Here is a 27,284-nt window from a genome sequence, read left to right as displayed (position 1 = left end):
AAGAAATTTGATGCCATGTATCTCATAGCGTTTCTCACTAATAACTGATGACCCATTGTACCATTACAGCACATATGTTCCACTGAATGGGAATTTACTTGTTTTAAGAAGCAGGACAAAATCAAAATACACAGTAAAAATGAAATAGCATTAAAGGTCCAGTTTACATTTGGGAGCAGTGATTTCAAAAATGTTCAAGATATCACTTTTGATGCAAATATATGTGTAGGTCAGTTGTATCACAAAACATCCTGCAATATAAAATTTTCACAAAAAAGCCTAAAATATAAGGAGATATAAGTATTTTTCTTAATAAACAGTAACTGTAGACGGTTTAGTCTGGAAACATTTTTATTATAACTATTGTTCACATTTTGTATATTTAACAATATTTACTTAATGTCGATTTTACTGATTCAAATTTTTACAGTGGTTGTTTCTATCCCTAACTCACAATTTAGCACTATTTCAAAGCACTATTGCTGGGTTTTTGTTTCATCTGCAAATGGGAAATTATGCCTTTCATCTATGAGAGCTGGGTAGAAGATGAATATTTTGGGCATTATCATTGTATTTTGTACAGTCACTTGCTCAAAAATACACAATTTTTGACAATAGGGAAAATCATGAAAAACTATAAAACATAAGCTACATGATTTACATGTTTGAATGTTTATGTGCCTATTGCTACTAGCATGTCTCACTGTAAACTGAACTAGTTGCAAATTAGCAATATTACTACACAATATATCCTGACTTGTATCGGTTTAAAAATGTGATTTTGATATACATCTATTAACACAGGTATTCGATATTTAAATCAGCACCATCACAACAAATTAATTGTTCAATATATGTGACCCGCTGCAACAAAAGGATCCTAAAGTCGCTGACGGCTGAGCCGAGAAAATTGAGTTTTAAGTCACATCATCAAAATTGGTCAAAACAATCGTATTTCTATTTTTGGCATGATTTTGTAGTTTAATGTTTTGTCTATCATCTGCCGAAATTTCGAAGCTAAATGATCAAAGGAAAGGAAAGAAATCAGCGTTTCTTCTGAGCCATGATTTTCTGACTTTCAACGTAACAGAAACGTGTCTGAAGATTTGGATTTAGCGCCGCAGATAGACTCCGCCCCTAGCAGCGAGGTAAATCTTATTGGACAGTGCGTAGCATCCTGATTACTGATTGGTCATGCTTAGACTGCTGGCGCTAAGCTTGAATGAACATCGCGGAGGTCGCTAAGAGCATGCCTTCTATTGTCAAGCGGTGCAAACTGTCTTGCCTGCCCTTGATCATGATAACGTCGGAAGGAAAACTTTGAAGGCGTTTTTCTCGAAACTCTGATTTCCTCAACCACTTGACATACACTAATAAAATTATTGATATCTCCGCAACTGAGTACTTTTTTGAGTTGTGCTATATATGAATTTAAAGTAGAAGAGTAAGAGAATAATGTCATGCCATTTCCAGAAAATTGTCCTCCCCCGACTTTTGGATCCTTTTGTTGTAGCGGGTCACATATACTTCCTCCCTATATAATCTCATCACATATATGTCTGTACACAACCCACAAGATATATCTGACATATATCCATCTCCCTAAAACAGCTGAAAAAAAAGGGTTATATACTAAACAATCTCAGCAGTAACCCCCCCCCCTATGTTGTTACTGCACTGCTTAATAAGGACTTCCTGCTATCATAAACAACTTATTAAAATACATGATGCATTTAAGCCATCTACGTCGAGATCATGTAGCACAAACAAGCCAAATTTGGCAAGGAATTATATGGATGAAATGTCCATTTACATAAAGAAAAAAAAGTTGCGATGAAATAATGAATCTTTGAGAGTTATCATTGGCTGCATGTGTATATGCATACATGATACATACATACATACATATACATTGATAGCTATATGAGCTAGCAAACTGCAATTTGTGAATGCTCTGCAATCACATCTACACCTCGTAGTAGACAAACTAAGTAATATGCATTTAGATTTAATTGTGTCATTACTTTTTCAAGTAGATGAACATTGTATCAAATAAATGTCACAAAGGTCACATTTGATTCTCTCTTCTTCTTTTTTTTTCTTCTTTTTTTTTTTTTGGTTACTAGAAGAATGAATTTGAACAAACAAAGTACTTCTCATTCCTTTGTGATCCAAATGATACAAAGACTTTTTGTATTACTTCCCATGGTCTATTTACAATTATTACCGACCAAATGGAAAGCAAGTTTGCTCTCTGGCCAGATATATGCCCTCTAGCCCTCCATCCTCCTAACAAAGCATTTCAATTTGCCTTTAAATCTCAACGCCAATGAATTTTGAAGAAAATTTATCACAGTATAAAAAAAAAACATGAAAAAATACAGTTTCTGTAAGAACAACAACAAAAATGCTTAGCTGGACAAGCACATCCTATCACCACAAATCAAACCCTTTTAAAACTTGTGCGGCTGCAGTTGGATTTGTGTGAGTGATAAAAAAAAGATATATACATATCAACCACCTGACAAAATCATGAATTCAAAAAAACAACAGACTAATCACATGCCACAAGTACAAACAACTAACTAACAAATATTGTGGGAAAAATATAGATCAGGCAGACGTGCAACAACTACCAAATTCTACAACACAAATAAGCCATTAACGAAAGTATAAAGACAACATATATTAAAAAAAAAAGAAATAAAACATCCAAAAATAAACTGCGTACTAGTGTACTAGTGAACTCAAATGTGCAACACTCCAAACATGATTCCTCATGACCTGGGTCGTGGCACCAACATGAGCTGCTGGTGCCAGGTGGGAATGCTTACAATGATAATGGTGTCAAGTGCAAAATAAAACATTGTGAAAGAACAAAAAGAACATCCAAGCACATGCAAAGGTTGCCAAACCATTAGACCCCAAATGTGCACAAAAGCAAATCAAAGAAATAAACACAAACTGACAACAAGATGCATATTTACATGTATACTTCACAAAATTACAAGAGCAAGTCACAAAAACAAAAACAACAATATAGCATAACAAGATAAAAGTTTGATTGCCCTGTACTAATCCCACTGAGCACTTGCTTTTATTTCAATCAAGTTCACAATTAACTACTAACTTAAAACCATTATCCTTGTCTTCTTTAGTGACTATTGCATTTTTTTTCGAGTGTCAAAAACTTATCAAATATCATAATTCTTTAATGAAATGTATTCAACATGTGAATTGAGTGACATTTTAACAGTCCACATTTTGATCAAAGTTTATATTATAAAGACAAAAAAAAAGTCAACTGGTGTTATCAACTGGAAGTGAAAGACATTAACCCTGTATTGCTAACTAAAAAAAAAAAAAAAAAAAAAATGAAAACAAGAAAAGCAAAGCCAGGCAGTTCATAACTTAACAACACGATAATTGCCTTTTCACACAGCCGTGACATCAGTCACACATTCAACATTGAAGAGAACAGAGAGATAAATCAAAATGGAGATTTCTTCAATACTTGATCATTGTCAATAGTGATGATAATACACACATCAAACACAGTTGCCCGTTTGCAACTCATGTTCATAATATGTGAATTTATCGAACAAATCATATGTCTATACATACATATAGTGCACACACACAGGTACAGCAGCACTGGTTACTATGACAAACCACCAATAAAACATTTAAAGTGTTATCAAAAGAATCAAAACAATATGTTGCAATCAAAATTGATCAAAGAGTAGTCCAGTCATTACCCAATAATGAATGTCAGTATAATATCTCATCATTCTAATGTCACATATTCATGTCACATTAGATGCCATATACATATGTGTATATATATACTCCTAGATGGGTCATTTGGAAGACATTTCCATTTGTTTTATATGCAAATTTTAAAATACATGTTCAATGGCAATTTACGCAATGGAGACACAAAAATTGTCTCCTTAATGACCAGTTGTCTCCCTAATGAAGACACTTCCCCCCAATATGTCTCCCTAAGGTGCCAACTAGGGATATATGGCTATACCTAAATGTATGTATGTACGTATGTATTTATGTATGTACAAATTGTATGTATTCTGTTTGTATGTGTGTCTTGTACACACACATACAGACACAGAGAAAATACTACATGGTTTCTTATCTGTCATGATGCTAATACAGTGTGTTAAAATATGACTTTTTATTACTCACAATAACTTACATCAGGGCTTCAATAGTATGAATTCAGGAGAATTTATTGGATACAATCATGATGCAATTACCTAATAAATTCCACGCTTAATACAGCTTTTTACCCTTTTCCCCCTTTCTCATCACCATGTACACTGCATGAAGATTCATATGATTTTAGCAAATCAAACATACATGAATTTTACATTTCATTACAAGGGTCCTATCCTCTATATGCACTTGTCATATTTTAAAGACAACCTTAAACTCTATGTTTACATGATCAGAGATTAAACCCTCGCCAAACAAAACCCTTTCACAAATTGCCACACCAATATTGCATGCAAATCAACAGGCACATATTATCTGTCGGCAATGCAAATACATCATCTGTCCGGGGAAAATCATCCGGCAGGAAATTCAAGCAATTTCGGCTCATCTTTTGTTGTACTTAATCTTCATTTTTCCCCTAGACTGAGGGGCAGAATGAATTCCTACTTGGCAATATCACTCCTGTATCCAATAAATTTGAGACGACGACAATGATGATGATGGGGATGTAACCAAAAGATGCAAGTGAGATGAGGAGTGATTATCTGAGACACTTGTTAACCATGTTAAGGGATGGATTATGGAGTTAATATGAGCATCTGATGACAACTATTGCAGCTTTGAAGACATAACCAATGAAGGAAGTTTAAATAAACAAAGTGGAAAACATGTGGCATGGAATAATATTCAAGAAGAGTGATTGTTTGGCATTTTCTCGTAGGGTTAAGATTTATTAAATTTCTTAGGATGTATCTATATTTGATTCTGCCTCATATGAGAGTATTCTGCAAATCATTTGTTGATTAACATAATTTCTCTCTTTGTTTTTGTTTTGTGTGGTTGAAACTCAATGATATGATACTGTATACGTCATTATTTTTGCACAGATATTTTCGCGAATGACGAGGTCATAGACATTTTCGCGAGATGTGTTTTCACGAATAGACACTGACGCTTACGTTAATGCTCTATTAACAAAACGCATGGAGACAATTTCGCGTGTTGTTAAATTCGCGAAATTCACAAAAATTAAACCCTCGCGAAAATAACTGCTTATACAGTAACTTGTTATCATCAACATGTGATTGGACTTTTTACAAGCAAAACAATAATAGCAATGCCTGCTTAGATGACAAGAAAACGGTATCTTGGGTTTGAGCTCCTGAAGAGATTTTGAAGGATCATCAAAATTGTCATATTTTCACAATGCAAAATAATGGAAAGAAAACAATAACTAAGCAATGCCTGCAGTGGCCCGTTACCTGTCATAATCCTGCAATTTGAAATGAGGATGCTATGCAAATAGAATGCAGGGAAGATGTGCCATCTACTTGCATCATGATGATGACGACACTACATCAGTTAACACTGTTGGCGTCTACCACAATGCACTCCCAGATTATCACTGGTGCTAACGTATTTGTGGCTGCTGCTGCTAGTGATTTGGATGGCATCTTGAGCGACATTGAAATAAACCTTTTTTTTCATCCTCTTCTTCTTTTTTTTTTTAATGCTGACACTGTAAATGTCACAGAGAGCATGGCTCGCTTTGATTGTGACTTTTGCTTCTTCATATCACTCGGTTTTTAATAAAATTTGACCCTACACAAACATTGCTGAGCTCTGCACACACAATGGACACGAAACGCTTCCAATATTGTCAGGTTCTTTTCATTTGAAATCTTGGGAAGGGGGAAAATAATATAAATGCAACGGAGCTAAGAACTTCGGTTTGTAGTTGTCATGGCAATGGGCATTTGTCTTCTCTTTTAACTATTTTGTTTCATTTGGGGTTTTCTATCTTTTTTTTTTTCTTTTTGGGGGGGGGGGGGGATCCGAATGACTTCCTGTTCCTGATTGGTGGAGTATCACGAGTGAAGTGTGTGAGAAAGGAGTAATTCAGATGAAGCATATTGCGCATGTGGACATGACGTTCCCATGGCAACATCAGTAAATTCTCCCCCTGCCTCCCTCATATCTGAGTTACCAGGTACATGTAGCATCAAATGATACATTTCAGGGTGGCATACCCCCATTGTTTGGTCTCCCTCGTTTCCACTTCGCCCAGGAACGTTCCCAGTAAACTCAAGTCCCACATGTTTGGACAGACATGTATCGAAGGAAGAAAAAAAAAAACGGGGGGGGGGGTATTCATTTGACGGCACTATATTCTAGCTCTTCAAACACGGAAAGGATGTGTTTAGATTCTTTCAACCTGGTAACAGTAAGAATTTGATTCTACTAGTCAGTCAAAGACAACAATATCTCTTTCTTTTTCTTTTTTTTTTAAAGCAAAGAGATAGAAAATGCCAAGAGAAGCAAAAGGTCTCTTCTTCTCATCATTCCAAACTGACTGTGAGGAATTTGATGGTACCAGTAAATCATCAAACTAGCATATGCTTATCAATCTCATCCTTTTTTCATTCCACACACCATATGCTGATTCAATTTTGCAGAAATAAGGAGTGTTTAAATGTGGGATATTCTACCAGGAAACCAGTAAGGGCCAACTCCTTCACCTCTTTTGCACGAGTAAATAATTATATTTTCATGACGGCAAGACATAGTCTGTCACTAGCCACATAAAGGGAGTTCTGGAGGAACACTCTAAGAAAACAGTATAAGTGTGAGACAGAATATACAGTCACTAGACAACTATTTATTCTGAAGGTAGCATCATGATGAGGGAAAATTTGAAGTAAAATTCTGCAAAGAAATTCAAAGAGAATCTTGAATTGATGAGAACCACGGAGAAGGGGGGGGGGTTGGAGCAAGCGATAGTGAAAGGATAGCGATAGTGAAAATATGGTGGATTCACATCTCCTACGTATTCATGTTCAGTACATAGAAGATTTCGTATTGATTAACATCTACAGTTGTGTGATTGTTTGAGGTGATAGAAAGAGGTCTGCCGGCTACAGTGTTGACGATTCAAAGATAGATCACAGTGTAATTAGGAGTACTTTCTGCTACGTGTTCCTGCTAAATATGATGCACAAGGTTTCTTTTGACAGGAAACAAATTTTGTTATACTGCACCAAAAGACATTTGACTGTGATCTGTAATAATTCTGAAGCAATGCCCACAGATGCAAACTTGTGTCCTTCACAATACAACCGTATCTCTATTTTCACTTCTGGAAATCATGACAATGTAGAACTACACAATGATAACATCAAAACATAGACTACCAAGTAATCACACTCAAAAAACTGAATGTCTGCTTTTAAGTTCTGAGAGCCCGACATAATGTAATATATACATTGTATATGAGATTGACAAATTGAGTGTGTAAGACAAACAGAATTGCAAAGAAGACTTTATGCAACAAGTCTTGGCCTACTGCTGCAAATAACACTGAGTTGTGAATCCACCAAGATTACAATGTAGAATTTGAGAAAGTTTTAATGGCAGGATACAGATGGAGAGGGGATGAGAAAACTAGGGAAACACAATGCCCTTATTTGTTGGGAGGCGAGACAAGCTCATAATCATGTAGAATACACCAATGTGCAACACAATGACCATAAGTTGAACATACATTGTATGACACACTATGGTGACCACCCTTCTGATGTGCAACATGTGACCAATGTGTTAAATAATGTTTGATGGTGTAATGAATTACTTTTGTTTGAATGCAATGTCAATGATGAACAAATGTTTATGTTGTTTTTGTCTGGTCCAGGTTTCGTCAGGTATCATTTGGGTCCACAAAACAAATATGAAAAGCAATAGTAAGACCAGTACGATAATCATCACAAAACAAAAATACAGACCACAAAACATATGCAATATCGTGCAGTACATCTTTGCCAGGAAAAGTGTGCACAAAAATTGGGGTTCTTCCATTTGGAAGCGGGGTGTATACCTGTTTTCTCGTTCTTGTTTTGCCGGTCCTGAGCTTGATGTACCTTGCAATGAGTTCATTTCGACCTGAGTGATGGGAAGAGAGGGAAAACAATAGGCATAAAGATCAAACTGTATCAAACCACAAAGTTTATAAGTTTTTGAGTATGCATTGTTTGAGTGATATCGGCTCTCTTCTTCTGAGGGGGAGAAATTTCTATAAACCCCTCACTCTACCATTCAACCCATTATCCTTTTGAGTTCATCTTTCCACACCCGAGTGCGCCTGTGACCCTGGGGCTCAACTGTCGGCACTCCTAGTAAGTCTATTGTTTGCAACTTGCTTTTCACAGCTTGCTGCTGAACTTGATGTTGGTGGGGTGGAACAGATTCTTGTATGAGACAGACAACCACCCCCCCCCCCTCAAACATTTCACAAACATGTACAAATAAGGGGATTTCTCCTCTCTGGTTTTTTTTTCCCTTCCCCTTTGCCCAAAGTTTGCTGAGCTGGACGCCCTGTGGACACAAACCAGCAGACTACATAACCAAACACAACGGTGAGCTCAAGTCAGGTTCGCTCAGTGTGAACCCAACACAAAGGGCAGTGTTGTCTGACGCTTCAGATTCAACTTCATCCGATCACCAAGTCTTCAACAAAGGGGATTTATAGACTTCAATTCACAAGCATTTCTCCTGCGATCTATAGAGGGGAGAATATCGTGACTTTTCTGTAACCAAACTGAGTATTCTATCATTTGGTCCATCCCTAATAATTTCTATGTATGCAGGCAGATGCATACACACATACAAAGATACAAACATACAAACATAAATACATACCTGATACATTACAAATATACATTTGTCAGCCTTGCAAATATGCATTGCTTTCCCATTATATGTTGAGCATCTGTTCATATATTTTGTATTAATTATACAACTGACTTGCACTTCTTACCCATTGTTAAAACAATAGGCCTGTTGGTTGCCAACCTATAGGCCCACCTTGTATCATTACCTTTGTCGGATGGAAATGTAGTATGATTGAATTGAATTTTACATTTTACACTGTAAAAGCTGTCATTTTCATGAATTTCACAAATCACTGTTGGGCCACAAATTTAACATCACATGAAAATATCACCACATGCTAGATCACTTACGATAGCCTCAGTGTCAAATCGCGAAAAACAACATCTCAAAAAAATGTCTGTGACCTCCTCATTTGTGGAAATATATGTACTCTACAATACTGTATACGCCATATGTTTTGCGAGTCTAAATTTTCGCGAATCGCGAATATCAGAGGATTTCGCAAGTGGTTAAATTCGCGATTGTAGGGTCCTGTACTGAACGGAGAAGTATACATGCGTATGTCACATTCACATTGGGATCAGAGTCAATATTTCTGTGTGTCTTTAATTTCGCAAATAGCATCCGACTCCCGAAATTCGCGAAAATAAAAACCTCGTGAAATATTTGGCGTATACAGTGTACTGTACATACAGGCCCTACATTGCATGTGCATTTGGGTAATAACCTCAAGACTGTTCTTTAAAATCTTTTTCAGAATGCCTGTGTGCTTGTGAGTTCTGTTTGTTTATTAGTTTTTCATTGCAATGAAAGACATTTTTCTTTTTATACTCGTTTCAGAAATCTATACAAAGAATCAGTTACTTCAGCGCAGATAACTGAAAGCATTGGCCTATCTTCTCTCTAATCTCTCACAAGGAGTGAGGCATCCATGAGGGCCATTTAACAATCAACAACAAAAGAAAAAATGAATAGAAGAGAATCCATTCTTGTACCACGAAAGAAAATATCCCCTGGTTCTAATATTTCTGTAAACTGAGATTGGAAAAGAGCCTCTTCTATCATCACTATGATTTTGTGAGCCACTCTCCTCACCCTACCATTAATACTGTGTCTATTGTCTTAGGCCTTCTACCACATGGCTTTACCATATTTTCATGCCCATACGAAATAAAAGACAGGCAAAAAAAGAAAACAATTTCGTGGGAAATTTTGCCCATTGTTAAATTCCTCCCTGTTCAAGGGCTGCAAAAAGGAGGAACCATTCCAGCTATTGCGAGAATTTGGCGCAGGCCGATCGCATTGGGAAAAAAATCAGCTGTAGCACAGGATTCTGGACATTCTTCGGGTTGTGCCTGCACGATTGTGTTTCCGCACCCGGCAGCCCATGATACCCCTGATTTCGTATTCATGCTACCCCAGAGGAGCGGGCAAAAGTAGGGCATATCAATAATGGATTGCGACAAATGGGGAAACAGACATGGAGATTGAAGAGGGGAGAGTTTCTAGCTGGATTGGGGTCAAGAGTAGTCTTGGAGCTCCCTGCCACTCCTCAATTCTCTTCTCCCCTAGTCTTCCCCGCCACTGTCACTAAAAATACTCCTTTTTTTCTCGGAAACAACATGGCAACCCACTTTCCTGATTATATAGTACTTGAAGAAAAGAAGGAAAGTTTACCTCTAGTGGTTGGGAATCACCTAACTTTACCCCCTCCCCCTTTACACTGGCTGTCACTGGTAATCAATATAGACTTAGTATACTTCCATAATGCAAAGCAATCCAGATATGGTGTTGAAATGAAATTTTCTGAAAAGCCCTTACAGTGAGACTAACTCAAGTTCACCACTGTAGATTTGGACGAGACATCCAACACGGCTGCAGTGCCATCTGCAAAACAGAAAATGTGATATTGGATCTGATGCTAGCTGCTAAACAAATATCTACCCAGTCTCTCTCCAGAACTGTTATGAGCTCGATTCTTTCATCATACAGACCATGCTTTTATAGCAATGGCAAGTCCCACTAGTATGATTCAACGGCAGTCACCCTGAAAATTCATCCCCTTGAAAAAATGAAAAATTGAATTATAGGATTTTCATTGATTAATAATTAATGAATATTTCTCTCAAGTGACATTTCTAAACTTTATGATTACATGAAAATGTGGAGTAATATACCAATTCAAAAAAGAAATGAACAAAATTTAGAAGTAATCTGAAACATCTCATGCTAAATCAAACCACAATGAGTAATCTGCAGCTTACTTTCTCATCTTCTGACACTACTATGCTCCCTGTTTTGTTGTATAATGAAGCAAAGAGCACAAAAAGAGTTCAAGAAAACAAGACGAAACAGGCCATCTCTTGCGACCCCTTTCAGTACGATCAGAATTTTGCCTGCAGATGATATTCGGTTTCGCAACGGCACGAGTCAAATTTCAGCTCCTAATATCTTGGTGTTTGGCAATGAGAATTGAAAAAAAAAACCCACAAAACAGAAAACACAACAACAACAACAACACACACACACACTTTGAATTACCTTTTATATTTACTGCATTTTCTGGTCACAGAAAGATAGATTCCTAGGTAGGTCTGACACCCTTTTAATATGTAAATGTCATGCTCCTTAAAACGTTAATTGATTGCTACGATATGTTACACAATGAACTGGCTCTTGATTTCTATGATCCTGTTTTTTGATCTTTCACACCCCCCCCCTCCAACATGCACACACAGACACACATACACAGAAAGCAAAAATATTGTGCTAAAGAGGGCTGCTTCTTTACAAATGCAATATACGATAAGATAGAGACACTGCAAGATAGTATAAGCCACACAAATATTCCATTATGTGTGCTTGCTATTTGATGCTTCTGGTAAATGATTTAGTGCCATAAAATTCTGAAAGCTTCTCTGATTCTGCTCAAACTTGAGCTGATCTGTGAAATCTGAATGCATGGATTTCATTCATGCCAACTCTTTCTCATACACAAATCCCCTCCAAGACATTTTCATCTACAAATGTGTGGCAGTGCAACCCATTTGTGGCCTGCTTGTGTGCCATCCCTACGGGATATATGGCTCTCTCGCTGTCGATACTGATTTTTGGTTAATATCGATGACGTCCAAATTTCTCATGCGAGCAAGCAGTGTCAGTAGTATCTGACGTGGGAATTACTCCCCTTACATTCAGAATACCCTGCACGTCCAACCACACACATGAGGTTCATTCACACAATTAGATGGGGTACTGTAAAATGAGGAATGTTTGCGTGCATTTTAATTTCACAAATTTCACGAGAGCTAAGATTCGCAAAATTCAAATGCATGTGAACATTCTTGTCTACACTAAATGCATTGAATGTTACAGGCAGCTCGCGAAAATTTCATGATGCGAAAAAGGTCGTCGGCTCCAATTCGCAAAAATTTCATGCCGCGAAAATATTGTTTTACAGTAGTCGACACATAACTTTTTTAACATATTATATGGCAACCTAAAATATCTCCCATTCACAGGTGAGTTTGGTATACAGTTCAGAAGCATTATAGCCAGAACAATTACAATTTCTATCCCATTATCTATTCAGAGAGTATACAGCATTGTCTGCAGTATATTGATACTGCATGATTGGGACATTAAACTGCCCTCAGATCTCCATAAATTCAAGAATGCAATAAGAAAGTGATGCTGAGTCATGATTCCATATTTACAGAAGCAGAATACAGAAATTTACCAGCTGCACAAGCAGAATGCAAATAAGATTATGTTCCCCTTATGAACAGGTGAGGTCTTGAAAGGAAAAAAAAACCTGTGTGAACACAGTTTAATTTGTTTGCCATGTAATACTTTTGCTCTTTGGCGCGATGATATGGAACGCAGAGTTTGACCCGTTAGTCAAAAGGGCAATTCCACGGTAACGGAAGGACATTCAGACAGAATTTTCACAGTTTAAAAAAGTACTCTAAGAAAAGTTTGATGGATACAGCATTTCAAACTACAGAGATGTATTACCAGAGCCAAAGACTATAATTTCCACCAAAATTTTTGTCATACCTGCTAAAGAGTAATGAAATATGCATATTAATGAGGTCGGTAACGGAAGGACATCAAAATGGACATGGGTTTTCAGGCAAATTAGTTTTTATCAAAACTCTGTGAAGTTTATGGAGCTATTTTAATTTGTTGGTATACAGTTTAATTGCCATAGTTTTAGCTATAATGGAATATATTTGACTTTCAAATATGTTTATTTATTTTTTAATTACACCACATAATGTCCATGTGTGTGTGGTAACGGAAGGACGGTAACGGAAGGACATGCAGATCGTCTGTGTAAAGTGTATGGGGAAGATGGGTTATGGTTAGTTTTTATTAAACCTCTCTAAGGTTAATAATTTTTTTCATATGTGGCAGGTATACAGTTTGATCCGAATAGTTTTAGCTTTACTTTTATGTATTCAACTTTGAAACATGTCACCTGGTTTTTTAATTACAGCACAATGTTTTCATTAAATGTGTGGTAACGGAAGGACAAAGAGCTTCGTGTGCATACAGTGAAGGATGTTATTTCCAACTTTAATGTTAATCCTTGTAGTCCAATGTGATATTTTTTCTTTCTTTTGCTTAATCCCCCGTAAATAAATCATGATTAAAATCTGCACACATCACCCTGGAGAGTAATCTACACGAGACCATAGTTAGATTGTTCAAAATACTGCTAATTCCTAATCATATGAATTGATTATGCAAATTTATTCAATAAATTACATTTTAGCCCATAGAATACTAATGTGAAGCAATTTATGGACATTTCTTGGTGTGGATCTTCATTTTGAGGTATTAAACAAATGTAGTGATAAAAAATTGCAAAATCAATCTCAATTCTTTTATTTTTTATTGTTTCTTGAATTTCTTTTGTATTTCTTTGTTTTTTCCCTTTTGTTGTTTAAGTGGTTTTTTTCCAAAGAAAATTGTTGCAGACCACTTTTTAAACATAGTTAAGCGAAAGTCAAGTAATCAAAGTGATCGAAAGAAAAAAAATTATCAGATTTTTATGAGTTTTATGAAAGAGCACTATTTCCCATAGGGTTTGTACACAAAATTACAAAATTGAGCCAATTTTGGGTCGACTTGCATTCAGGAAAGAGGTGTGGCTTCATTTGTTATTTGAATTTAGTCAAGGGTACTTAGAGTAGGTTCTGACACATTTGTGTTCTCATCTTAGGGATATTAAATAGCTAAAAACAGACTCTAAGTCCTTCAGTTACCACACCTTTGTCCTTCCGTTACCAGCTTCGGTAACGGAAGGACATTTTTAATTTATTTATAATTATTCAAAGAGGAGGGGTTTCGTGGATGGATGGGTGCCAAGTTATAGGCCTACCTAAACTTGCTTTACACTGAAAATTTTATGGTTTTTATATTACTATTTTTCATAAAATATTAAAAAGACCTCTTTTTGTGGTAACGGAAGGACAAAATACAAGGTCACCTTTAGGAAGTCACTGAAGCGTTACAAATCATGGAAACCGTAAAAATATTAAATGAACTGTTTCTTTCATAATTACTAAGTTCTAAATATAACAATTCATAACATTTATTTCTCAAATATTGAATACAGGCCATGCTACATTTGTATTATAATTTATGCATTTTTGAAAATTAATAAGGTTAGTTAAACAATTGAAAAATTGACCCCGAATATGTTATAATACTAAACATTTTTACTCAAATCAATAAAATTCACACTTTAAGCTTTCATTTGATACCAAAATTGCGTGGGAAATATGAATTTGAAATTTTAGATGTCATGTCCACTTTGGCGTGGAATTGCCCAATAGAGACAACAGTCACTGCTTGTACTCAGTTACGCACTAGAGCAAAGAGAAGACTACAAATGTATACAAAAGCCCTATAAACTGTATCACATTTGTCATACAAAAAATATTAACTGCATATCATAATTAACCAGACTTGGTGGAGAATGAAAATCTGTTGGGAGGAGTCCGCCATTGAATTGGTTTCATGTAATGTGAAGGAGTTGGAGGGAAAGGTCTGTTGCATGCCGGTGGGTTGGTTTAGATGATTTGGGGGCCAGAGGGTTAATGGAGACTCAGGGTGGCTTTCAAATCCACAGGTTTGGATACCTGTTGGCCGAGAAACCCTGAAAGGCCTAACTGAAAGGCTTGTCCACTCAGAATGGCATCCAGCTGCAGACACTCACTGAACTCTGCTTCATGTGTTGATCGTTGACCAAAAAGAAAACCCTGCACAAGTGACCAACTTTCAGCTGGATTCTAGAAAATATTTCATATTGCAACCTGCTGGTATTGGATGAAAATGAGTTGTGACAAAGAAATGGTCATACTGGCCCTCTTTGATGACATTTGATATAATACATAATGCAAATAATTTTTGCCTTCGATAGTTGTTTATACATTTGATTTATTGATCTCATAGTTAGTGTGCTGATAAATACCAAATGCTTTTAAGTGTGGCTTAAAAAAAAGAAAAAAAAAAACTTTATTACAGCTGAAAAGAATGACTTCCAATTAATTCTGCACTGTTAAGTTCGGTACCTGGATTTTGTTAACATTTGATACAGTACACGATCAGCGGCTCAGGTTTTGAAACACCACCATACACAGCTTCTCCTGTTTCTTCAGTGATAAAGCGGGAGGAAAAAACTAAAGACAGGAGGAGGTAAAGCGAGCGTATCTACTTCTCGCCAGGCCAAGCAGAGCTCATGAATGCCTATTCAGAGCGAAGGTCGATTAACACAATTTTGTAGGCTTCTTCAGAATGTTTACCCCAGAATCTTCCCAACCAGAAGTGTCCCCAGATATTAGGTGAGAGGGACCGCATCACGAACCCTGCTGCAACTACATGAAACAAACATGATGGATACAGACGGGCAGAGAGGGACGGGGGTGCAGGACGGGGAGAAATTCTGAGCGAATCGAACTTTAGCACCCCGACTGTATCAGATTGATCTGAAAACAGGGATAAAGATGGTAATTCTGGCACCGTTTGTCTCAATTACCGATGCTAATTCAAACCATGCGGGGGACCAGGGAGGGATCTGCAGGAAGGAAAGTGAGTAGCGTGGAAGTTGGAAATGACATCAGGCCATTTGTTACAAAAACTACTGTAGTAGCTTTTTAACAAGAGCGTACAGAGAACAAATTATAACAATACAAGAGGCTATTCACCACATAAACATTACCATTCACAGTGTAGTATCAAGCCTAAAAAACAATGCAAAAACAGATCTAAAAAAACTCTTACACTCACTGGTACAAGACACTATACTTTTTGATGCCTATTGAAGATAATCTCAGTTTGGACATTTTTAAAGCTCCCCATTCACACTTTAACTATAATTTTCTTATTTTGAGTATCGTTAAAGTTGCAATGTGCCTTTCTCCACTATGGATGTCAATGAAAACCTTTTTACTGTTGATATCTATGGAAAATATTCAGAATCAAAGAATAGACCCCATGCCTGTAAGTGTTGATAAAACCATGATCACAAACTTGTAGAAGTCATTGATCATCACCCACATGCTAAGAGTTGGATTCCTGTTGGTCAAAGCAGCTACAGTCCTTGAATTCCTCCTACCATATTGTCGATTACAGAAAAAAGGGATAATTGTCCCAGTTTACATTGAGGTTGTATTCCTATTGCGGTCAATTAAAGGCTGGCAGGCATTTCTTCTCATTCAAAATATCTTTTCTTGTTTTCCATGCGAGGGGAGGCGGGATGCTGCAGGCATGCAGAGGAAGCTCCAGGCAAAGACTCACTCGGGTCACGAGCATGGGGAGTAACCCGGTGGGCAAAGGCTAATCTGTCTATTCCTTCCCACAGCACCACTGCTACTTCCTGTCCGTTGCTTCTGTAACCTGCTAGGTAACCAAACACCTGTGCCACAGAACGCAGCGGGAGGAGGAGGCGGGGGTCCTGGAGGCTCGCAGCCATCCAGGGACAGGTTGATTGAATGCACGCCTCTCTGCCGCCTGCCTCTCTGCCGCCTCACTCATGCCAGTGCCCGGCCAATGCTGCCTGGATGCACTCAAAAGACTGGGTAGCCAGACGATACGGTCTATGCACAAACTACAGCAAACAGGGACGATTGCATAAATCGAGATAGCAAATGTTGCAATTTGGTTGTTCTGGCAATGCTAATGTCTGTAAGATAGCATCATTTTGAGATGAAATCAAACTCACTTGAGAGAGCAACCATTTTACTTTAAGTCTCTGTGTTCGTTTAGACCACGAGAGCAAGGGGAATGATGAAATTCTAACTTAGTTGATACTAGCTAATTTAGTCTCATTTTGATCTTAATCTACGCTGAATTACTTTAGAAGTCCATAGTTACATAACTTCAAAGTTGACAAATACTGTCATTCTAATATGATCCTGAGCTTGTGCAGAAAATTCCAGCTGGGGACATATGATACAAAGAGAATGTACTTGACTCTTTGGCAATGGAGCTAGTTTGATTCTTGCATATAGACTTGAGCTGAGACTAGTGTGGTAAATGCGGAGGTGGGCAGAGTTGTCTGGATCGTGATGGTGCCCTAGTGCGACAGGGATTAACCCAACCTGGGTGCCACAGATATTTTAGGCCCAGTTTGCGCACTCATGTCTGTTTCCATGTCTAGATGTCATTTCAAAGAGATAGCATGCGGGCAAAACTTTCCCAACATTCATTTTACACTTGATCCAGGCAAGTGCTGTATTTGACAGGTGGGTCTGCTACATGTACACAACATTTGGGTACACCACCTTGTGGTATGAACCATGAAATGAGTCATTTAAGGACTCAACCCACTCTGGATCTCATGATTATGTCACAACAGGTTAAAATCTCTACTTCAAGGTATTCAATGGGGATCAATGTCCCAAGTACAGAACGGGAGACAAGCATTTCCTGAGGCTCATCAGTCTTTGCTTAAAGCGCTGCAGAAGCATCTTCCCATGACACGCCCTCGCTTGGTTCCATTTCCATCCTCCGGGTTCTGCACAGTGTGAATCCCTAAGTGGAAATATCACTGACTAATCCCTTTTGATGTCATTCTCCTTCTGTCTACATCATCTCAATGAGCCATCCTCTCCCGTACCCAGGATGGATCAATGTAGCCACTCGTCAATGGACGCCAGGCTGCCCCAGAAGAAATGACCAAATTGGGTTAGCATCGTGCCAACATCTTTATTAACCGCACATCTCTGAGTGGGCCACGAGAAGTCCTCAGAATGTTGTTGAACCACAACACCCCAGAAGATACCAGGGTTTGACATGTTAACAAAAAGAGTTTGACGAGTTTTCGTCTCCCTTTTCATCTCAAAGGGGGTGGGGTGAGTGGCTATCTCACAGACCACATTTATTTTTTTTACCTCCTTGCCAATGTTTCCGTTCCCTGAAGGTATTTCTAGTGGTTTCCATTGCAAGTCCCTTGTTTCAATCCGTGTGCAGTGTCTCCCTGCAGCCATCACTTCCCCGACACTAATTCGGCCACTTGGCTGCCAGCCTCGGCGCATTTGCATCAGGACTCCGGCTCCATCTGCGCTGGCTGGTGGTCTGTCGCCACCATCAGTTTCCCCCCATCAGTCATTAACTCAATCAGCATCAGACAGAGGGTGCAGCACTTGCTGCTGATGCGGACAAGAGGAGACATGAGCGATGTGGTAATGGAGGGGTTAGGAGATGGGGAGAGGCGGAGAACCGCAGCCACCTGCCAGGTGACAGTGCCAGGGAGCTCTCCCTATCAAACTTGTTATTCTCTCCAACAATGTGAATCCCACAGACATGCCTCTCCTCCTCCTCCTATCCCCCCCCCCCTTCATCCTCCTTTTGTCTTTAGTAAGCCATACTGTCCCATGTTAAAATTTGGGACATCACGTGTCAGCTTCAAAGAAAAGGAAGGCATGGAAGTTGCTATGTGATAGAATGTGTCTGGTGAACTCTTGCAATATACATGTAAATTGACCAAGGGGGTTGGGACCTGGTAAGTATAGTATCAAAACTTCAAAAGCAGCTCATTCAGTATTCCATCATTCGCAATTCTTCTTCCGTCTTTTTTCCCTTCTTCTTCTCGTTTGTGTTGAATCATTTTTGCGCTGTTTTTATTTGCACACATCAACATTGCCTTTTCTCCTATTTCTACAGTAAGTCCTCTACGAAAATGATTAACTCAAAGACGTTCTTTCAAAGCCTTCTTTAGTGTGTGTTTGTGTTTGTTTGTTTGTTTGTTTGTTTGTTTTGGGAATTCCACTCAACTAAACTGTTTTTTCACCTGTCTATTATCAATCAACTTGTACAAGGTTACTCTTGTATTAAACTTGTCCCTGCTCCATGACCAACAGTGGATAGTACATGGTTTACAAAAATCATGTTTTTTTACAACCTAAAATACCATGCAACAATTTAGAATTACTGTGTGTGTGGTGAGGGTGAAAAAGGAAAAATTCTATTCCTTTGATTCACGAGAAAAATCCGGTTATAGAATGCAGTTCAAGATTTAAGTGGATAACATGCTTCTCCAATTATCACTTTGATATACTGATGATCACATTCATAAAAATGATATTAACCCAATTAATGAGATCTAGTCCCTTGCAAGCTGAATATCAGTGAAACTGTACCGGTACATAAGAAATAAAGAGCTCATACATGTAAATCAGCTACCATTTAACTTAAACATCACCCTACAAAAGCTACAAAACAGCTACATCATACAGCCAAGTTATTTTTGTTGAGAAGCAGCTACGTGCTAACCAATACTCCATACACATGACAATTTTCTCCATGAAAACCCCCGTCAAAAGCTGAGAGGATCTCTCCTCTTCCCATTCCACTTGTCCTCAGCACTAGATGGGGCTTTTCACAAATTAATAGGTGTAGAAACACACATTCTGACAGGCCAGATCATGTGTCCCCAGCCCTGTCTGATTGAAAAACCAGGGGGGAAAATCCGAAGAATGTGAAAAGAATGTGTGGAATGCCTGGCCCGACCAACAGGACCAGGGTAACCCCAGGGTTGAGTGATTTTGGTTTGTTGATTTCCGCATGTAATCAACCCTCTGTTGTGTACTGTGAGGTCTCCCGTCTGGATTTGCTAACTTGCAGTTAGTGGTTTCTGACAGAGCTCTAAGTGATGGGCAACATCAAGAGATAAAGTAAGTTAGAAAAAAAAAAGGGGGGGGGGGTCAGTAATAAGAAGACCTTTGACTAAATGTTACTTTACATAAAAGTTTGTTGTAGACATCACAGTTGTAAATAACATCCAAAATCACTGCCCTACATGGGTTCAACAATCAAGTTGAGGCATATATGTGATAATGTGACAGATATCCACCTTGTCTTCATTTGGATTGCCTTTTTATCGTCCTCCAGCAATGGTGGTAGGTTATGAGTATGAAATATGCACATTTCCTGTGGGCCTCAACAGTTCCTGCTTTACTGAGTAGGTTATGAAGGGATTTCTAGGGTGACATTACATTTGCACCTGCGACAATTACTCCAGTCTCATTTTCTCCATGGACTTAGGGTTAGGGTTGTGATAGGGTTTTAGGTTTAGTTTGATGTGAGGATTAGGATAAGGGTTAGGGTTATGTTTGTGAGTAGAATTCATGTTTGGCTTAGCATGCAGATATTTCATGGGAGTAACTGTCACGGAACCATTTTTAAATGTTACGTTTGTTTTATGGTCAATCAAAACAGGACCATCTGCAAAAGCCAAGTCCAAATGATTTCAAGACAAAACTTTAAACAAATGACTGTCTGAGTGCATATTTTTCATGAACGCCCTCCCCCCCCCCCCAAAAAAAAAAAACAAAACAAAACAAACAACAACTGGCACATGCCAACATACATGTAGTCCTATAGTAATTTCTAGAAAGATGGTGGTACTCCCAGCTTAAAAAAAAAAAAAAAGTTTGCATAATTTCTTGTAATCAAACATATTTGAAAGTCCCATTAACTGGTAAACAAGGCCAAATTGGATTTTGAGTTAGTCTAACACAGAATGCGACTTCTTTGCCTGAAGTATTTATCATTCCTTTAAACATTGGAGGGGGAGGAGCGACGATAAATAATGAAATTAAAAAATAATCTAATTCACTGTAAGGCTTAAGCTGCAGTTTTTTGTTCTCATAAAATCAAAGTCATCTCATAACATTCCATTAAAGGAGCCCAGAAAAAAGGTATTCAGTTTGCTTCTTAGAGTTCTGTAAAATTATCATGCACATACAGTGTAATCACAACCTGAAAAAAAATGCTAATCAAAGATGGATTAAAAAAGAATAACAAAGCTCTCAGACTGGTGTGAAGGATACTCAGGACATTGAATAAGAGGTAGAGAAGAGCTCTTCTTGGGGGTATGGCTGAGGATTGAAGCAAGGAGCTAGTAGTAGCTCCTTGATTGAAGTATTTACCTTAATCTAACACACAGAACATTTGTCCTTTATCCTGAAAATGTCATACGGCTTTTCTATATCTATAACAAAAAACAAACAAACAAACAAACCAACTAATATTTGTGGGTTGGTTTTGAAGACAGGATTGTTTCATTTTACAAGCAGAGGACAAAAAAAGAAAAATATTTAAAAAGTCACATGTAGAGTCTCTATACCCCCCCCCCCCTAAAGAAATTGGATGTAAAATGTGGATAAGAAGATTCAGAAGCTTTACAGTGTATGTAATCTGACAGCAGAAACAGCCAAATCCTGCATAATATTTTGAGAAAAAAACAGGTGACAACATAAATCCCGCCTACACTAAACATGCATGCCACCAACACATCGACTGGCTACTGTTTTCAGCAAAGGTTCAGCAAATTTTAAAGATATACCTTTCCTCCATTTATTTATTCCAAGGTTGTCATCCTTCCTTAAGTATTAAGAGGAGCCAGAGATTAAGAGAGTGAACTCAAAGATATGATACATTAACAAGTCAATAATGTACCTCTCCTTATCATTTTCACTGCAAACATACAGTGTATGCATCTTTAAAATATTTGTCATAAAATTTTCCATCTCCTTCCTACGAACAATGACTGAATAGATTAAGTCTCAATGATGCCTCGGAAATCACAGCAGATCACACTAACATTTGAAAGATGCACGACTATCAATCCTAAAGGCAATTGACCATTCCGCGGCGCTGTCAACGTAATGATCATGTAACATATTAACCTGGCGGGGGGGGGGGGGGGGGGAAATTGGTCCCTTTCACCTTGCCTGCAAAGGGAACCTTGAATGCATTAAAGTGGGTTGAATGACTGCATCTATTTAGGACATACAATTGCATGTGCATGTGTGTGTGTGTGTGTGTGTCTGTCTGTCTGTGTACAAGTATGATTCCATCATACTGATTATGCTTTTTCCATGCAAACATTAGTAAGTCCAACATGTCACCTGCTGGTACAAAATTGTTTAAAAAAAAATTCATACAGTTCTGGAGAGCATTGCAAATACTGCAAACTGCCTAAAAATATGTGGGGGAAAAAGATTGACCAACTAATGTGAACATGAACATGGTCTTCCCTTGATGCCCATATACCCTGTACATGTACTACATAAAATCTATGGCATGTCTGCACAAATCATCTCCCACTTTCATAACACCATCTTTGCTGAGTTTAAAATCTCAAACAGTTACTGACATTACTATCAGACAGTCTGCATGTGATTAAAATATCACAAATACCTTTACTCACCAGGTTTCAAAGACGTAACTTCAGAATTTGGCAGTATTCCTTTCAAATATAATTTTATCTTGATATCTATCATCATACGTGCCATTCAACTCATATTCTTTATCAATGCCTCACTGTCACTATGTATAACAGAGTACCTCATAGCCCAAGTTATAATGGAAGCATTGTTGCTGCCAATGAAATGCTCCCACATTAAACCGTCAATAATAAAAGACTTCCTCCCATCTGCATCCAGCGTTATGGGTCATAACACTCCAAAGAAAACCATCTTTACAGCCCTCAAACTTCATCGCTAGAATTGATTTGATATCAAAATAGCAGATGGCTCAAACTCTTGGCCCAAACTATCTTTAGGAGTGAAATTGTGATATTCCATGCAATACCTCACATTTCTCAGATTGGCGAATAGTAGGAGTTCTCTTTTGCGCGCTTTTTGCATTTTCCAGCATATTTCCTCTGAATAAGACAATTTCATATGGGCAGGTCTCAGACTGAGCACAGTTCATAAGTTCAACATGGATAGGTGATCCTCACACCCCCACCCCCATGTCCTCTTTCTCGTGAACACTGAATGTACTTTGATAGCCTTTACAATAAGCATATTACAAATGTACATTTCTTCTTTAAAAAATGACCCTAAAAATGTGACGGTCATCTGTTAACCTTAAGAAATACATGTAAGTTATTTCAAGATCTCCAATTGGCCGATTTCTATGCAAAATCTCCAAATGCAACATGTGTATTTTGGCAATTATGGCTTCCACCTTTAATGATCTAAATGTTAAAAAAAAAAAAAAAATCATCCACAATCCCCCCCCCCCCCGAAAAAAACAACAACAACAACTGTCATGACGACTACTATTTTGTAATTGGCAAAGTGCTATGGAACTTGAAATCTGGTCTCAGGTGCACAATGCACACTCATCTAGATTTCAAGGTCCATTGTTGCACGGAGATGATGTGATTCCCTCCATCAAGCATGGAGTGATTTTCACAAATATAAATAGTGTGAAAAGATACATATAGGGCAACACAAACAGAGAACGACAATGCTCTGTTGAAAAAGACACAATCTGGCAGTCTCAGATGCATGCGAGCTCAAAATTTGCTTTCATATGTCCGGTTGATGACTCTGCAAAACTGTGCAAATGGCGGCTCTCCTCCGAGCTTAATACACAGTGTACGTAAGTCTGTTATGGAGCACTGATGGGAGAACTTTAACTGGGGATGACATGTGGAGGATTTGTGAAAGCCTGTTCCTCTAGGCCAGGGGGGATCGGAGATCGAGGGGAGGATGGGTGGAGGATTCGGTGGGGAGGGGGGCAAACGGAGGCACGGTGGTGGATCTGTGCGATGGTGATGAAAGATCAAGGATTGAGGTCAAAGCCGAACATCACTGATCACGCTGATCTCGGAAAAATAAACTGATGATGTACACGCCAGATCCGTGTATTTTCCTTTCAAAATATACATTGTACATGTACAATCATTCTTATAGATTTTGAGAAAAGGTAAAGAAGAAGGAAAAAAAAAGAAAAAGTAAAAATGACTGTCCTTGTTATTGCCAAGAGGCTAGAGTCAAACTTATCTAGCCTACATCTCATTCAGACATGAACCACTTCCACAGGCTTTTGGGGGCATCCTAAGAAAATGAAGCAAACATGAGCAAGTTCTGAGGGACGGGAGTTTTTTTTTTTATCATATAGGAACAGAAATTCTATCACAGCAAGAAAGACAAAACAATAACCAAAATTTTTCAACTCTGACTCTGTCACACCATCTCCCATTTCTGTTAGAAAATGATATGTTGTCCTTGGTTAGTCTCAATGCTACCATACTACATGTTTTCTTCACAACAACCAATTTCTGTCATATTTCCACTTCCTTTTCCACTCTCGTAAACTATTTGAAAACTACTTCCCAAACCCTCTTGTGCATGTTTTCCCCGCAATCTTCAAATACGCTCGACATTGTTCGCACTCACTTGCAACACTTGTTGACACAAAAGGAAAACTGATGGCAGCGCAAAACACTTGACTGTAAAATGACAGTGCTTGTCGTGTTTGCGCAAAGTTTCTTGGATATATTTCTTCACACTTGACGGGTATCGTTACAGCAAATCTCCTTGTCATCTTAAAAACAGTGAGACAGATTCCTGCCAGAGGGTTAGAAGACTCGGGGGTGGATGACTATTATCTTACAAGAATTACAGTTGCACCAACCAAGAAGTTCTTCAAAACATCAGAAATTTTCATCCACAGCTGCAGTAGTGGACACCCTCGTATACAGCGATGTACTTGAAATGGACATTCCTATTATCACAGGTAATCACCCTGATACAAACCCAACCAGATGGGTGCAATCCATCCTTCTTGCCATACACTTGAAATGAGTTTGAAATGCTCAAAATATTGTGGCTCACGAACCTGTTGTTACACTCAGACTCCCACTGTGCTCTGATGACAATTGATCTCGAAACACGTATCCATCATCAGAATCCACTAAAACCCCACAATACCAAACCTGCCTCAGGCTGCCCTAAGCCAGTCCCCACAACTTCCAGACAAAAATATGAATAAAAAACTGATCACAGAAACAAACAAACAAAAAATAATGCCTCCACTTACTCATGCAGCTTGGAAGTTGGACCACGTTTTTGTTACGGTTGCCATGTTTAGGATACAAATGATCACTGATCAGCAAGGCTATTGATGCATCCAGTTTCGTAACGGATCAAGCCATCAAATCACCCATATTGCTTGAGCATTTGCCATATTCTCATTACATTTCTTTAACTTGTGTATTTTGCAATCACAAACATGACTGTGAGCACATGTTCATCAATTTTCTTTAGACTGCTTATTTCTGGAATAACTACTATGGCTAGCAGGCTTGATACTTGCATGCAGATGATCTACTGCATAGGCCTATACACTGTAAATGTCCAAGGGTTACATGTACCTGAGCAACAGATATGGTAACTGAGCATTACCTGTTTATATACAAGAGTTGCCAGTAGAAGTGAAAAAGGCTACCCGGTACTCGTTATATATCACACTCTCTCCTTCCACCAAGTGTCTTTTCTTTTCTTTTCCTTAAAAGTTGCTTCTTTCAATAATGATCTATGCAATGGCAGACACATTATTTATGCAATCTCTCAAACATAATTACTTAAATCTCAGTAACAAAACAATGATGATTAAAACTGTTGGTCTCACTACCATTACTTGAAACTGAAAGCTGGTAAAATAATCACTTGCTCTGACAACAGTATAAATGCATACATGTCATTCCCTCACTCCTAGTTGTTTCTCCCATATCAAAATGGAACATCCCAATCTCATAATCATATCATCAATAATGAAACAGCTTCTCATCTAACTGCTAGACTTGAAGACCAGCCTACTACGGTATATACAGTACAATGTCCCTACCATACCCCTGTAACCCATATTACTCTGTCAGATACTCGGCTTCTCGGCACTCCTCACCACACAACCAAGAGACTGGGAGCATGAGACTTCCAGGCCAGTGGTGATTCATTTGTCACCACGGCAACGCTGTGCATCAGTCAATTTCCCCTGTCAGGTCTCCATGCATTGCATGCCGTGCATACCAGAAATTCCAATCTGCAAAACCAAAACACTGCAATCTAATGGAGGCTGTGCTGAGTGCCCTGTAGTGCTACAGAGCCACTACTCATCTCTATTCTCCCTCTCTTGTACACTATATGTTTTGTTTTGTTTTGTTTTGTTTTGTTTTTTTGCAACCTGTTCATAAACACCGCTATCTCGGTGTCCTTCATAATATTTCCCTGTTAAATTTTTCTATTCTTCAACTCCTCAACCAAGATATAATAGTTTAAGATACTTGTTTCCCACTACACAATTCCACTTGGGATGAGATATCACAGATTGAAATTTTTGTTTACGCCATTTTTGCTGCATCATTGTTTCTTGAGGCAACTACTTGTTTGTTTGTTTTTGTTTTGTTTTTTTTTTTCCTTCTGGTCATTCTTTACTTCTTACATGTACACATGTACTTGCTAGGTTCACAGATAGACAAACAGATATCGTAAAAGCTGTTATTTTTGTGAGGGTTTAATTTTCGCAAATTTCACAAATAACAGTAGGACCATGGATTTAACAACATGCAAAAATATTGCCACACACTTCAGTAACAGCGCATAAACAATAAGCCTTGGTGTCAATTGGCAAAATGTCTGTGATTTCCCCATTTGTGGAAATACCTGTAGTGCCTATGCGAAAATAACAGCTATAGTACAGATAGGTAAATAGATAAATCTATATAGATAGATAGATAGATAGATAGATAGATAGATAGATAGATAGATAGATAGATGGATAGACAGATAGATAGACAGATAGATAGATAGATAGATCTTGATAGACAACATTAAGTAAAGATTTTGATATACGTATAGAGTAGATATATTCTGATCACACTTTAGATTAAGCTTGTCAATCACCGTTTCTTATGAGACTGAAAATTTTGTGCTTTGTAGCTTTCATTTTTTTCTCCAGAGAACCTCACAAAGTGCAAGTCTAAAGCATGCCACAAAATCATGCATCACTTCTGCTACCTGTATGTGGTAATGATGCACAGTAATTTAGCATTTGCTAGCACCCCAAGGAAGTAC

General features: G+C 38.1%; 1 protein-coding gene across 1 annotated transcript in view; it reads right to left on the bottom strand.

Moving 5' to 3' along the window:
- LOC140228276 (transcriptional enhancer factor TEF-1-like) overlaps positions 1–27,284 on the bottom strand; it is a 76,089-nt gene that overhangs the window by 20,326 nt on the left and 28,479 nt on the right. The window contains exon 3 of the mRNA XM_072308501.1: positions 8,105–8,169. Within this exon, the coding sequence (XP_072164602.1) occupies positions 8,105–8,169 (65 nt within the window). The remainder of the gene's footprint in view (positions 1–8,104; positions 8,170–27,284) is intronic.

This window comes from Diadema setosum, chromosome 5 (assembly GCF_964275005.1).
Source record: "Diadema setosum chromosome 5, eeDiaSeto1, whole genome shotgun sequence".
NCBI lineage: Eukaryota > Metazoa > Echinodermata > Echinoidea > Diadematoida > Diadematidae > Diadema > Diadema setosum.
This window is presented reverse-complemented; position numbering and strand designations above follow the sequence as displayed.